The 17,215-nt window shown below is 30.4% G+C and overlaps 1 protein-coding gene across 3 annotated transcripts in view; it reads right to left on the bottom strand.

The window, feature by feature from the left end:
- Positions 1–11,880, bottom strand: part of LOC126772304 (protein TANC2) — a 133,919-nt gene extending 122,039 nt beyond the window's left edge. For all 3 annotated transcript variants that reach the window (XM_050492598.1, XM_050492596.1, XM_050492597.1), the window contains exon 1: positions 11,632–11,880. Coding sequence is in view for 2 of the 3 variants with exons in the window: in XM_050492596.1 (XP_050348553.1) it covers positions 11,632–11,704 (73 nt within the window). In the remaining variant the exon portion in view is untranslated. The remainder of the gene's footprint in view (positions 1–11,631) is intronic.
- Positions 11,881–17,215: the final 5,335 nt, after the last annotated feature.

Raw genomic sequence — 17,215 nt, 5'->3', positions numbered from 1 at the left:
TTGATCATGTGAAACTCGGTTAGCCGTAGCAAGTTTTCATTTGGCATTTGAATCGACTAGTGTCTTTTTCGTCCTGTTCCTTTCACTGACTTTGTTTTGCACATAAAAAAATATATTTACTAATTATTATCATAATTTCATTTGATAATAGTTATTTACTTATTATTTTATTTCTCAAAAATATACTGATGTATTGGATGCCAAAGTTTCTGAGGATTTGATCACGGGATCAGTGATCACATTACAATTTCGAAACTTTCTTATCTTGAACGTCATTTCTATGATATCTTCAGTTACGATGTAACTTATTACTAGTGTATTATACACTCAGCGATTCTATTAATCTTAATCATAGATACAAAAGAAATAACTTTTTGAGTAGACTTCAATCTAATAACGATAAATAATAAAGGTCATGGTGTTAATTACTAAAATTATATTTCATATGTATAATAATTATAATTATCAAGGCATTAAGAATGTTTAGGAAGTTATAAAATTGGTAAAGCGTGAAGTATCACATGAGAGTTCCGTTCATCTCATTATGTAACAAGTTGTAGTTGTTTTTTTTTATTATTCATATTTCGATTTGATCTATTTTCGTGGCGGAAATAATGATGTGTAGTATTAGAAAAAAAATGAGCTGAAATATAATCAGTACAAGATAACTGAAATTGTCTAACTAAAACTATGATGAATGAGCACAAATATATAATGGTTAAGAGTTTTTAGAAAAAAAAAATAACAAAGGTATAACAATACTATATACTTTATCGTTTTTGGTTTAAGAAACGCTGGTATAAGGTAAACAATGAGAATTACTATAAAAATGTTAATCACGAACTTCATTTATAGCTTATGTTTCTTTCTTTTAAAAAATAATATTGGAAGGAAAAGCTACATTTTTCAAATAATTTTTCTTATCCTTAATCCGAGAGCCCAAAGCCCGGCAGTGAGATGTTAATAGAACTATTATACGAATATTAATTAAATATAATGCTGAAGGAGTTCCAACTGTGTCCTAATGCGTAAGTCTTGTTAATTAAACAATTGAACTTAATACGAGTATATTGACTATAAAAATAACAACTTGTGTTCCAAAGTTACAATTGCTTTACTACCTCTCATATCTCACACCCAATTGTGTTTACGACTTTAAGAAAATTGCCAAGTTATAATCCAAAAGGTAAAAGAAATACACGTTACGGTTTATAAGAGTATGTTAAAGAAGCACAATATACAATTATAACTCTTATTGTCTAGGGAATAAGATCGTCAGTGTATGTACCTGTTCCTGCATACTTGATAAAGATTGCATCAATGGGATCATAAGCTACTTTATTATCTTGTCCTAAAATAGATAACTACAGGAAATTAAACATCAAAGTACGATAAGGTATTTCGATTGATACGAAGCCGGTAAATGTGTCCTCTATACTGTTTATGGTAAATATAACATGAGCATAGATATGTAACATGAGATTTTTTAGAAGAACAGAGAACTTTTTTTATCTAAATAGATAATATTCTAAATAAAATATTAGAAAATTATAAAATAAAATTACAAGATGAAATAAAGTAATACTTGACAAATTAAAAAGCTGATTATCAAACTGAAATATTAACTTTACTCGTCTTAAAAATTACAGTAAAAATACTTTTAACAAAATATCGGCTTTCAAATATCAAATATTTGATCAACGCACATGCATTGTTAAACAAGTAAAACTTAGCATTATTACTTACATAACATTATTTTGAGACTCATACGAATATTCACAAATATTATAGTACGATATTTATTTGACGATAGAAATTCAAGACCGAAAGATATCAGAGCATAGCATCCGTATTAAATAATAACACATTAGACTGACTTAGTTTAAAATACCATAGAAAATAGAATGACGAATAAGCAAAGTACAATTATGTTAATAGTTAAACCTCAGGCCGTTTCAAAGTAAAAGATTCCTATTTAGATAGAACTTTACGCAATAAGTCGGTGAAAGCAAAGCAAAATGAAGGGTTTGAGATGCTTAATACTTTATACTTATTACTGAATTTCTCTACTAAAGGTCTGGGAAAATAATTTATTTTGAATAACGATAAAGTCCTTTCACACGAAAGCCAGATCGTGGGGAGGCAATGAAATTGGATATCATGCTTGTTAGGAATAATGAAGACACCTTGCATCGAGCACGTGAGCTTTAAAGCATAGTTCTTCTACTTTCGAATTTTGCTTGACATGTATTAAGTATTTGCATATATAAAGCCTGTGAAATTTATAAGAATAATTCCCGACTAAGGTTCTAAATATAGATCTTAATATTCTATACAAGCAAAGGCAATAAATCCAAGAAATTATTACAAGACTCGATGACTTTTGTAGGTCAGTGATTCGATTACTTCTTCTTTTGAATAGGCATCTTACTCTGCTTCCGCTGCTGGAGTGATCTGCAGTGTGAAAGCTCCATTCTATTACTCGTTAACGGTGCATACGTTCAAATGCAATGTCGGCAGTCAATTTATTACGCAAAGGTATCGCTAGTTCATCTGGTATTGCTATTGGAAGTACAAATGGGGGCTTGAGAGACGATCCATTGTAGGTACCAGTTTCAAATACAATGGTTACTTTGATGATACCATAGGAATGAAACTTCATCAGTACAAGCTATATAAATTGTATTAAGCAATAAGTTCGGAATTCGGATACTTTTTTATTATCATGTTAGATACTTGATGATAAAAGCAGTATAAGAATAGATATTGGATAAATCTAAACAACAAAGCGACCTAATTGGACTCTTCAAAATCATTTAGAATCTTCTAATGGTTGCCGCCTATTAAGTATCAAAATAATATTAAAATGGAAAAAATGCAGATCTTATTAAGAACTCATAAATAACTAAATCAAGTTTATCTTACTTTACTTTTCACTTTAGAGTGTGATGTTGGACTTAATCAGATGGCATAATTTCTTTTTGATCACGTTTGAGGTCAAATCGTGAAAGACACCGCCAATAAAATGTATGAAGAGGCTTGTTGAAAACAAATTTATTAGCAACTATATCAAACTTTTTACGAGAGAAATGAAATATTGGGTGATCACCAAATTAATATAACTTCGGAATTTCAAGATGTTTGATTGTACGACAAAATTAAGACAATTAACATAAAAACAGAATTCAAATCTAGCTTAGGCTGTAAAGTTAAAATTCTATAGAATAATAACATCATATTGCGACCAGTCTGGGATGGAGCAGTAACGTTCAAGGAAGGTCAGATTGCGCAAAGCAGCTTGTATTGTAATAAATCCTCTATTAATTGACATGAGACAATGATTATATTTACGTAAGGAAAGATATAATTTATAATAACCGTCATTGAATAATGTAGTTAATGACCTTTTAAATGTTATTGTTTTTATATGTTTTCAAAATACAAATATATGAAAAATATTTGTAAATTATTGTTACAAGTAATTATTATGTTATGTTATTAAGTAATATGTAGATCTAGTTACTAAGCTCAGTATTTAAAAACAAAAAGTAGCAGTCAGTATGTACTGTCACTGCTAGGTAAGGTAAGCCCAGCTAAGCCTAAGGCTTCCTTTACTTTTGAAGATAAGGTTTGGAGATACTTCGACCAGGTGGGTTGGTGAATACGCGGTAGACTTTATTCGGCACATGCAGGTGTTTTCCTTCGCCGTCATATACGAGATGAATTATAAACACAATTTATGCACATACAATTTCAATGGTACCTTCCCGGTTTTAAGCCCGCGATCTTCGGTTATGATACATGTGTTTTAACCACTGGGCTATTACACTTAAGTTCATAGCTTGAATACAAAATTCTCGGTAAGAAACATTCTCTTACTTGTTTCGAAGAAATGCGTCCCTTAGCCCAAAACCTATAATGTCAGAGGTTTTTTTTACGTAACACATCATTATTTTCAACTTTCCCGATACGAAAAAATCAATGACCTTTAAATATTGAACATTACGTCAGAAAATCGAGTGACAATTTGGTTTTGTATGGTAAAATATGATATAGTTTCGTCACTCGCTGTAAACTTGTTCAATTACATCATATACTTTCAGTTTTCAACTGGAGTTTATCAATTTGCGACGCCTTATTATATTTTTTTGTGATATGTATAATGTAAATTGATTTAATTTTAATGATCGTTTTTTTTTGGGGTTAAACTTTAAAGATATAAAATCTCGAGGTAGTTACGAACTTGTGTTTTTTTGTATATATTTACAGGCGTGGTTTTAGCTTTTCTTATGGTATTTATCGAATATTATATAATTTACAAAACTACTTGAATTCTGTACGAAATTGTTCAAGTAGATTTTAATTTTTAGGCCAAACTTTTCCGCATCTTTGGAAATCTATCTTTGAATCAACAAATTGCTAATTTCTCTTCTCAGTTTATTTTATGGGCCATGTCCATAGGTCTATTACACTGTAGCAGTAAATAACACAGTATTATTTCATAAATTATTAATAGAGAGATCAGAAGAAACAAAATTAAGTTTCATTAATCCTTACTAAATGCGAACCCTTCGATAGACAATCAATGGTTAATTGTCTTCTCCATAAATCTCTAACGTGCAGAACTTATAGCTAAACAAATTGCGGTATATATGCTATAGAAAATAAAACTCTAAACATAATACACACAAGAACGTTTTTATCACGATGTGAAATCTAATAAGACAAGAGCTAGAATTTTAATGCTTTTAGATCTTCGTCCGAAGTTTAATCATAATTATTCCTTAAATTATTGTGTATCTTGGACTTTGTAGGTAATATTTAATAGGACAAATTTTCTTTAGCCCACATTTTCTAGAACCATTACTTTCTTCCAGAATTTTATACTCAGAAACTACAAATTACAAGAAAAAAAATTAACGTATTAGTTATAGAAATAGTTTAGTCGTGTTTAAATTAATTTAATGAAAAATATCAACAAAAGCAACAATTGCAAAATCATTCCCAACGCTGTCAAATGTAAAAAAGAATTTGAATGGTATAAAATAAAAGATTTTAGAAATAATCGATTCTATTTCGAGGATGATAAAAGTAACAACAGAATCGAAACCATTTCAATTAGCGTGGGATCCGAATGCTATCACCAAGATATTTAATTTCGTCTGTGGAGCGACAGATGGCATAATGGTTAAACCGTTTGCATGCGATTTGAATATTTATTCTTACACATTAAAGATCAGTTTCGTTTGTAGTATGGATATTTGAAACTGCTGGTCTTTTTATGGAGTCCTTTTTTATGCCATTAACAGGTAGTAATTCTTGTGACGTAACCAGTATATCTGGACCCTATTGATATTTTTCTGCGTTTTCAACGTTGATGTTTATAATCGCATGGAAATAATCGTATTAAGATAATTATTTAACATTTTTAGACGAGTTTGTAATTTTATTATTTGACTAACGTTTTTTTTATTTGTAGTACGTCGTGTAATGTAGCTATATATGTGTCTAGTTATTGTACTTTGATAAGCGTTAGTTGTAACTACATATATTACAAACGTATTATTAAAGTTTTTTAAACTACCTTTGGTAGCATTGCTATATATTCGATGATCTTAAGAGCACGAATTATAACCACCGGAAGATCGTTTTAAAATGAAGGATCAGAGACACTGGTTTATAATGATAAAAAATCTGTATCTTTCGAAGCCTCGATTTTTGTTCCATTTTACATTACACGAGTAAGCAAGACAGAAGGATCATTCGACACCCACGTATATGATCTTGTATCCCGCTGGTTCTTAATGATTTTGTTTTAATTATTAATAATAATGTATTCAAGTTATTTTTTATAATTAAACAAATGGAACTAAGGCTCGGTAACTTTATATGACAAACATGCTTTGATATATACATGTCATTTTTGAAAGATAATTAGAAAAGTGCAGTCATAAAACTAATTACCAGATGTATCCTCATACATAATCTTAACCGATGTCTTAAGCATGTTTCAATGTCCATGATCATTGAAATAACTTCAAGACAGGCATGATGATTGAATTGACATTGTCCGTTAATTTATTTTAAATATATTTTTAAGAACTCTAGATTATTATACTTAATATTAAGATATGAAGACATTTTTTTATATGTAATTGAAGAATGAACGACTGATGTATTTAAATACTCATATTGTTTTTATTATGATCGCAAAAAAAATATATTTGAAATTGATACAATAACAAGGTAATGTTTAGAAGTAAGAAACATAAGAAAAGAAGAACTACAAGTACTTTTAACGGCCAAAATATATAATATTAAAGAGAATCCATAAAAAGATCGAGCAATCGCGATCGATAAAGGAGCAAAAAAAACCAAAACGCGAACTCAAACACCTGTCTCCAACGTTCGAGCCGACCCTTCTCTTATTGACCCTTTACAATATAGGTTGCATGTACACAAAAAATATGTTCTTGTACAAAAGGTTATACAACTCTAACCGATATTCTGTGAATAAAGTTTGACTTTTGAACAATGAAGTCGAGTTTCATAATCATATGATTGAAACGAGACTATCATATATATCATGGACTTAGTAATTAATATGATATATATTACGAGGTAAATGATATTAAATATGCGATATAATAAAATATATAATATAAAATTAATCATATTTAAAAAGTGATATGACTCTTCGACGTACCATAAATTACTTCATCATAAACGAGAATTCTATACAACACATCTGAGTTTAGGTTCGTTGAACTACACGCTAATTTAGCGAGCAAACCACCACGTCCAGGTGTGTAATTACACCATTTATAGTTTCTAGTGTTAATTGTTGTGTTATACCGGTTTCTTGTTCTCATATTAAACCCAAATCCTTGTTTGGAAACGAAATGGTAATTTTGAGTTGTTCCATCGTCTTTTGAGAATATTTACCACTAGAAGTACTTTAATTATCCTCGACGGCTTTTCTATTAAAATTGACAGTGTCAGTAATGTTCACATGAATTCTGAACAATATTTAAAAAGTAAATAAAGTAAAGTTAGAGCGATAGAAATATTTTGAACTCGCTTAGTACGCCAATGGTACAATATCAATTTTTTATGAAGACGATATGATCTTTTTATGAAAACCTCAGAAAATCGAGAAAAAACGATGCCTTATGTTGTTATTAGGATACTCATAGCATTTTTATACGTCATATTATATAGAATGTACATTATTGATGATTATTATAGAACTTTCAATATTAAGTTGTTTTTACTGAGGCAGGCTGGCGAATTCGGTAAAAAATAAGATTATCGACATTAACAACAGCTACAAAATCACACCTATACAATACGGATGAAGCCACTTGTATATCTATATACTTTATATGTTCTACGGAACGGTGTTCAAAAAGCATAGTAAATATTAGGGAAACAATTAGTGACTTTCCCATTTCAAACTTCGGGTTCTATTTGTATTTATTTAGGTGCCCTGTCTTCATTTGCTTCTCAAATGACTTCTCCTTAAAACAATACTACACTGATAGATAAAAATCTATATGATCAAGATTTGCTCTTATTGTCCTTTCTAAAAAGAAAGAAAATTCTCTTATTAAAATAAAACGTGGTGATAACAGGAACTAAGTTTGCATTTTTGTGTAAAGTTAAAGCATAGACATAAATACATTTCGCTATTTTAGCAATATCCAATTTTATGTACTAAGGAAATGCCTTATTTTTTATGATTTCGAGACACAATCACACATATTCGTTATATTAAATTTTTTGATAAAAAAGAATCGTTTTACAATCAAAACAAATATATTCAAAGTAAACAAGGTTATAAGACCTTGAAAAAAGTCCATGTGCTAAATTTAAAGACACATCTTTATGCAAAATCTAGCACTTGTATTGATGTCAGCCTTCAGCATATCACCTTAAAATCTGCTATTCATTTGTTTGTACTATTCATTGATATAAATCTGAAATCCTGATGCTTTCGTTTGCATTATGTATTATTAAGTAAATTCTCCATTATGTATAAAGTGATTTTCATACATTTACTTATTTTGTTTTTGTTTCTAAGGCTAAATCGGATCAGTATACCAGTATTGTGCTTTCGCAATTAGGTGTCATAGATTATAAATATTTAAAATATTCAGTTTACATTTTACGGTTGCATAAGATTTATCTACATCTTTACTCCTATGACATTAAACATACTATCAATCGCTTTATCGAAACCGAGCTTGATCGTAAAGTTACTTTTCATCGAGCCGCTATTTTAATTACTTTTTACATTTGGAATTTTTATATCCCAGTCCTTTGCTAAAATATGCACCGCCCGCATTGTATTATGGGGTTAATGATCTACCCATCCTGTCTATGACCTTTGTATTATTTATTAAAATACCTATGATCTTAATCAAATTCAAATAAGATTTAAAAAATTATAATTTATTTTTATATGTGTATGAGTAATGTCTGTCACTTAGTTCCTAGATTTCAAATTTATTTATATAAAAATCGTTAGATTTATGTGTTCTAAAGCTTATTGTATTAACATATGTCATTGTGTAAACCACATTATATTCAATTCAATTCTGCCACATGTGTATTCCACCAAACCGCATTGGATCAGCGTGGTGGAATAAGCTCCAAACCTTCTCCTCAAGAAGAGGAGAGGAGGCCTTTAGCCCAGCAGTGGGACATCCACAGACTGTTACTACTACTGTTGTGTAACCAAAAAAAATTAATGATATCTTTTACATTATAAGTAGCTCTTGTAAGTTGTAGTAAAGTTGTAGTAAAGTTACACACTTTAGTTATTGTGTTAAAGGAACACTTTTGAATATTTTCCGGTAAAAACTCATCTTCATATGAATAAAATTAACGTAACGTTATCGTGTACGTAAGTAATTGAAGAATTGGTTTTCGGTTGTTTCAACTACGCAACGCTACATCAGTCTCACCTCATTACCCTTCAAAAATCACAAAGGGTGTTGCTAAATACGCTTACATCCGATCCTTTTAAGTTAATCAGGCGACCACACAAGATGTTCGCACCGTTGTGCTATTATAAAGGGTTATCAAAAATTACAATGTTTAAAACGTTAAATACTAAACAGGCTTTGATGAAGGAATATTAATATGATAAATTAATTACAATTTGATAAATGGCATGTATAATAGCAAAGAAGAGCAGACGCAATAAACAATTTAAATTGTGTACCTCGTTTGAGATGTGTGTAATCAAAATCTAAATACATATAAATATTTAATTATATATTATAATTGGTTTTGTAGAGGTAAACAATTACAATATAACAATATAATTAAATATTAACTATGTTTTCAAAGTTGGAACATAAATCATACTCCTTGAATGTTAAAGCTAGATTGAATATCCCAATAGTGAACATAATAATCATGAACGTTATCTATGACATGAACATACAAAGATATTGAATTATTGACATAGTTATAGCAGTAGAGGCTACACGGTCGTGCGTTCTTGAATGTTGAGTCCAACAAAAAAATACTTGAACAAATAACCAGCCACTTACAATTCGAAGTCGGCCGTCTAACATTCAAACTATATTATACCGACAATAAAGTTTCTCTTCTAGTAAAACCACTTTTATGACAGGTAGCGTAATCTGAGCCATTAAATTAATCAAAGAAAACTGCTTTTGTGTTACTATCAAAATATCCTCTTAAATCCCATTTGAAGTAAGTGAAAGCTGAAAACGTTTAGCTCGGGATTATGACTCGAATTACGGCAATTCAACCGTATTTTATCTTACTTTGCCTGATCAAATACTTTATTATTTTTATTGCCTTATAAAATTGGAAAGCTTTGCTTGAGGTCGTCAGGTGCATTCAAATGAACGAACTGCTTAAATAACATTAAATAAATATGAAATATTTCAGTCATACAGTTTTTAATTTAGGCAAAAATCTATTGGAATTATCATACAAACCTGTGTCAAAGTCAAGCACGTTTTGCACGAAATAATAATACATATTATGCATTCAATCAAGATAAACGACATCAAAAACTTGTTTATACTATCCTTGAATAGTCTGCAAAGAATTTAATACAGCGAATTCTAAAAAAGGTAATAAACAGTTAAAAGGCGTGAAATCTTCCAAATTTAGTAATATTACAAACATTAAGCATGATCGAGTGCTCACAATACTTGTAAAACATAAATAAAAACAAGTAGATACACTATATTTAGACGTTGTCTACAAAAAATCAAATTAAGGAAATACGTTACAGTTATTTCATACAATTTTGAATACGATGATTCAGTATTTAACGTTTTTATAGTTTTACATTATTTATGAATATTTTGAATATACTAGTTAAAAAATTTCAAAAAATACCAATATATATATATAGGCAAAAAGGTCTCTATGTAGCTTTGGACAGCTAATTTCCAAAAGTTTGTTGAAAATATCTATACACGCAATGGATTGCCTTAAGTTCATTAACAAGTCGAGACAAACGCGATAGCACCATTTCGATTGTTTATATCATGTATTTGGGTCATCATGTCGTCAGTGAATTTGAAGATTAGGTTTAGTAATATTTCACATTCATATTTCAATAATCGCACTTTAAAAAATAAACATTTTAAATAAGGATTCGTTAAGTGTACGACATGGTTTATTAATGAAACTTGTAAACAAATAATTTTATTATTGTGTATTAGAATTTTGTGATTTTTTTTTAGTTTAAATTCTTGACTTTTGGCGAAATAAAACTCTGCCAAAGTGGAGCTCTGTATTCTATATTGTTTTGAAGCAGATTTTTCAGTGTTTTTCCATTTTGACGTTATTGTTAACAGTGCAGCGCATACCGCATAGGCAGACGAACCCACACAGTTACAATATAATGACTCCATCTCACCTATTCTAAAGCTTTGCTTTAGACAGAGACGAAAGTACTGGTCCTTTTAGCCTCTGGGCAATGCAAGAAGATTGCTAGTTTTACTTTTTATTTAAATATTCTTTGCTTTTTCTTTAGAAATTACTGTGTTTGACTTAAGTTTTATGGAAAAAGTGGTGTAATGAAGGTGTCCTAATTTATTGTATGGATGAGTCAGATTTAAAAAAAATATATTTAAGATTACTCATTGATCCACTCCTCCGCATTACAACCATTAAATGCATACGTGAAATATTATGAAATTCCTTTAGAGTAATGAAAATTTACGCAAATATTTAAATCTCTTTGCATTATTGTAAATCTTTTTAGTTAATCGTTGTCTGATTTAAATTTTAAAGACCAATAAGACGACTATTTGTTTATAAAAGTTTATGACTTAAATATAATATTATATTTCTCTCAAATAAACCACTATCCGTTATCGAAATTATAAATAATAAATATGGTCTATAATTAACAATCTATCAATAAACTTTATTGTGCAGTAATCAGAACACTTGTCAATTTATTTGTCACTCATTAATAGCTGTCTCGCCACATCTTATCATTTAAGGCACGTAGCTTCCTCGATATTCCTATCAGCTATGCACAAACACCTCTGTAAAGTCCATGGCATCAAAGTCAATTAACATTCCATATGAACATATTGTGATCAAAATTGAGACACAAAAACTCACCTAGACAGCTGAGATTAATTTTCTCATCCACGGAGTCATTATCATTAAAGTATTCCAGCTTTTTTGAATTCATGTTTCCTGCACTTAGTTAAACATTTCACTTAAAGGTCACACACTTGTCTTTCACTTCACTTATACGCACAATTTTATAGTAAGTTATACTTAATTCAACTCATTTATCAAAAGTTACAACTGTTTTTTGAATTTTGTTCGTTAACCGTCGGCGCGCGCGCTGGCGTCCTGCGCGGTCCGAATCACCGACGCGAATGAGACTGAATGAGTGACGCATGACGCTACGCACACATACACAGATCGCGCTAATCTGATTAGAGTGCCCTTTGCGATTATTGTTCTATTTTCTATAAACGTGCCATTGTGAATGAAAGAATTATTGTTTTCCTGAACAGCCGCAGTTATACCATAAAAACCATTGTTTTAAAATACATATTTTCAATTCGCGAGCGGACGAAAGTTTGAATTAGTGAATTAAGTTTTATATAGTAGGTTGGTCCAAACATGTGATTAACAAACGATATTACTGTTTGAAAGTAATTTTTAACTCACTGTTAATTCATAACATGGTACATAGGTATGTCTGTTGTTTTTTAAATCATTACATTTTTAATTCTTGAAAATTGATTTAATTTTCGTTTTAATAAAAAGAAATCTATATATTTTATTTTAATTATAAGTTTTATAAAGTATTGTTAGTTTAAGTTACTTTGTTTGATTCTAAGGTTTAGTTCTTATGTTTTTAATATGTAGAATATTTTAATGTATATACACGGTGTAGAACTATTTAAACTCTAAATTACTTACTTAATCAGAAGATAGTCAAAAGCTTGACTAAAATTAGTTAAATTTTAAGTATTATTACCAAAATAATTGAGGCCTACTAAGTCAGTTAAGAAATCAAAACGAATAATAATATTAGAAAAAAGTTATTAATCAATTAAAAACATAAAACACTTTTTTAATTATACTATATACAGCCTATACCGTAATAGACTTTCAAAAATGTTTTTGAAATCGTAATTTTACAATAAAATTAATAAATAAACCACTGGTCTAGAAATACATGAATATTAAAGTGACAACAAAATATATATTTTGATCTAGTTTTATTTTTAAATGTTATAAAACAAATAAATCAAACTAAATAGTCTTTTATAGCCCAATAAACTATAACATTATATTAATGAACTAGCACTACCAGTTGTAACTTTGCCCACGGAAAGTGAAATAAAAATAAAAAATATAATATCATATAGTGCGGTTTCAGCGCTACGGGTTTGTCTAATTTAAAAACGTTTATTTGTTTTGATGTGCTAAAAAATTACACTTTAACCAGGTCGAATAGATGAAGTAAAAATTGAGGAGCGATGTCACTTCAAAATTAAAATGTCTTAACATAATTTCTTAGTGACCTTACAATACGATCAATTTCAACTCTTTTCGCCTTATAATTGAAGTAATGCTGTGTTAGAAGTGAATTTTATATCAAGTAATAAATGCTGTAAACGTGTAAATATTTAATTGCCATTATATTTAAAGATAGAAAGATGAAACTGGTAGTGATGAACATATTAAAGGTATGTGCAAGCTCATCTACGGAGGTACTCTCCACTCATTATTCTAATGTACCGCGTATGTACAATGTCAAATACTTTGTATTCTTGTGTTCTAGTTTGAAGGACGACTCAGATAGTTAATTTACACGCACAAGGGAAATGACATTTAAGTTTCGATGCTTTAAGTCCCATTGGGGGCTTTAGGAATATTTAATGTTTCCTACGGTACATTGGTACTGTATATTCATTGGTCTATGGGCAGTGGTGACCACTTATCGTTCCGTTTGCTTGACAGCCTTTCTAATAAAAAAAAAACGATAAAAATACCTAACGAGTTACATTTAAGCGTTATTCATGTTCAATCTATATGTCAAAACGTGTGAAAGTCCGTGTTTAAAATAAAATTAACCGGTATTGTTACTTCTATAAATAGTAACCATGAGTTGAAGCTTGAAATCTATATCGTTGAATAATAGTCCTTAAATTTAAAGCAATAAAGACTACAAGTGCTCCTTTAACGTTCCAGTACGTGAGGGATGGTATTCTAAATTGATCTGCCACGTTCTGAGAACAATGAGGTACAATGGGTCATACACAGATACATATCGACCGTTATAGCTCTTATTCTATTGAAATAAGAACTATTTTTCAAATCTAGCATATAATAGGGCCCGACCCCTTCGCAAGTAATAATTTGTGCCACACATTTGCACGCAATCATTTTAATGTTCAGCGTTCGTAATTTAAAAATGCTAATTAAATAGGATGATAGATATATTTTTATAAAATAACTGGCTTTAACTTTTTTTAACTTTGACTTTAACTTTTCGCTTGGGATTGGCAGCATTTGGCAACCTTCGTCAAGTCCTCAAGTCGTCTATACCGCAATGTTTGAAGACGAAAGTCTGCAACCAATGCGTCTTACCTGCCATGACATACGGTGCCGAAACGTGGACACTAACTGCGGGACTAGTCCACAAATTCAAAGTCGCTCAGCGTGCTATGGAGCGAGCTATGCTCGGAGTATCTTTGAAGGATAAGATCAGAAATGAGATTATCCGGAAAAGAACCGGAGTCACCAACATAGCTTGCAAAATTAGCAGGCTGAAGTGGCATTGGGCTGGTCACGTATGTCGTAGGACCGATGGCCGTTGGAGCAGACGAGTCCTAGAGTGGAGACCGCGAATCGGCAAGCGCAGCGTAGGGCGCCCTCCAGCAGGTGGACCGACGACCTTAAGAAGGTGGCGGGCACCAACTGGATGCGGAAGGTGGAGGACAGGGAGCTTTGGCGCACCTTGGGAGAGGCCTATGTTCAGCAGTGGACAACGATTGGCTGTTGATTGATTGATTGAACTGGCTTTAGAACTTATATCGAAATCGAATATGTGTGTTGGTTAATAAGTATAATTATAATAAACATATAATATATTAAAAGTTTTAACTAAGCCTTAAACCGAATAGACGGTACTTATCGCTGTAGTTTATTTCAAAAAGAAACAAAACTTGTAAAATGAATGAAAATGACACAAAATCACTGATAAATAAGAATCAGTTGAAATAAAACAAGTAAAATTAAAAATGTATAATAATTTAAACCATTGAATTCCTTAAAGCATGTCGCGTTTTATAATCGACACTAATTAAATATTGAATCTTTTGTCACAAGAATATAATATGATATTCATAATTGATTGGATATCACGTCGTTAATACATAATGGACTACCATAAAAATTTAATCGGTCGAAATAACTCCTTGCTACGAGATTGGAGGTCGAATAAAAAAAAAAGAAATGTGGATAAAGCCGACTCGTTCCCACACGCGTCCCTTGTTTTTATGACCAAGTGCGGCTTTAGAGTATTTCCCAAACCAATTTCGTCTGACGGAACCAACATATAATTTAGCATTCCATCAATCTTCGGTAATTCGTAAACGACAAAATGAAAACCGGAATTTGTTAATATTTGTATTTTCATTTGTAAGCCTGTCTGGTCATCAAGAGTGGGTTTTTATAAAATAAGGTTTTGAATATTCATATATAGAATATCAGTAAGTCAGGGCACTTTTCAGACGATCGCGGGCAAAAATATAACAGTTATATCAAAAAAATTAATGAACGGTAGCTTTCGCTTAAATTATCTCTCAGTATCGATCCTTATCAAAATAAATGACACAGTAATTTAGTTTAAAGTATTTTACTTGAGCAAAAATTGCTGTGTAAGACGTGTAGGTTGAAATTTTCAGTGTTAAAAAATAATGTGTAATGAAAAAAGAAGGATGGGGTGAGCGGTAGAAAGATCACTTGGTTCCATGGTTGTTTTATAATATTTATTTTTATATATTTTTTATTTAAAATAATTATATCTCAAAGTAATACCTTATTTAGTTGAAAAAGCAGTTGTCCAAATTTAAGGAAGTTTTCACTCAATATTTTAACTAATAAATTGACAATACTTGCTTCAGAATATTGTTATTAATAATGCACGAAACCGTTTCAACGTTGTTAATAACTTATAAGGCTACGTCATTTATAATTTTAATACCGATTTCTACCCTAAATAAAACATGCATGCATCTGAACGTGTTTTTGTTTTAGGGTTCGTGAGCTTATGAGGGGCGCTTGATATTAAACTGTTTGATGATGTGATATGTAACTGTTTTGCGTCATGAAAACACAAATTAATCTAAAACCTATTCAAGTTAACTTAATCTAAAACCTATTCAAGCTTAAAGATGGCCTAGTGGTTAGAACGAGTGAATATTAACCGATGATCGTGGGTTCAAACCCGGGCTAGCACCACCGAATATTCATGTGTTTAATTTGTTTTTATAATTCATCTCGTGCTTGACGGTGAAGAAAAACATCGTGATGAAATCTGCATGTGTCTAATTTTCTTTGAAATTCTGTCACATTCTACCGACTCGCATTGGAGCAGCATGGTGGAATAAGCTCCAAACTCTTCAGCAGTGGGACATTAACAGGCTGTTAATGTACTATTTAAAGTAACAAGTTTAAAGTTAACAAGAATTTTTAAGAATTGACACATTACTAATCACTCATTCGGGTAGCTTAGTCTACCGGGCAAAATTGCGAGAAATTCAAAAAAATATGTACTTATATGTTTTTTAAGGGTTAACTAAAACATTGAAATGTATTAATAAATAATATTTTTACTTTCATTATCATTATAATACAAACATTACGATTTTCAAGGAATTATGAAATGTGCTAGCTTTACAAATTAGACTTTATAGATACTAATAAAAATAAATCTAACGTATGTAATATAATTGGTAATACTTACAAATTTTAACTATGTTGGTAAAAATTATGCAACTTTTCGTTCACGATTATTCATTCTCTCACTTATATAGCTTCCAAAATTAAAACAAAATTATAAAAAATATTAAAATCTGAGTCTACTTAAACAATTAATAAAATAATAGATATTTATAAAATCCAGCGCAATGTATGTAACCGATAATTTTTGTCTTTAGATGTAGATAAAATATTAGTTTATAGATTTTTAGTGGGTGAAGCCTTTTTGCAAACACGCCTATATAGGTATCATCTAGTCATCACATGTTCGTGGTTCGCCAAATAGGAATATTTAGTTATGCTGTGTTCCAGTTTGTATCGTCATTGAGCCAATGTAACTAGAAGCACAAGACATTTCATCTTAGTTCACGTTAGTGGCACATTGGCGATATAAGGGATGGTTATTATTTTTTTACATCGACCGTTTAACTTCAATTGGCCCATTTGCCAGTTTGACTAACAAGTAGTTTGTAACATCAAAATTGCAATGAGAAGTCTTTTGGACAAATTAGCTTTTATGTTAAAATGTTATTTATAGAATTTTATTTGTTACTTCGTAAAATCGTTTAAAGGTTGTTATCAATGTATTGGGTGGAAGATAAATTATTAACCGCACCCAATCTGACGGTTTCTTTACGGTCAATCTGATTACTCAAACGGTTTGACTTTCACGATTTCTGCTTTATGATTTTGG

This window comes from Nymphalis io, chromosome 12 (genome assembly GCF_905147045.1).
Source record: "Nymphalis io chromosome 12, ilAglIoxx1.1, whole genome shotgun sequence".
NCBI lineage: Eukaryota > Metazoa > Arthropoda > Insecta > Lepidoptera > Nymphalidae > Nymphalis > Nymphalis io.
The sequence above is the reverse complement of the archived record's forward strand: the minus strand, read 5'-3'. Positions and strand labels throughout refer to the sequence as shown.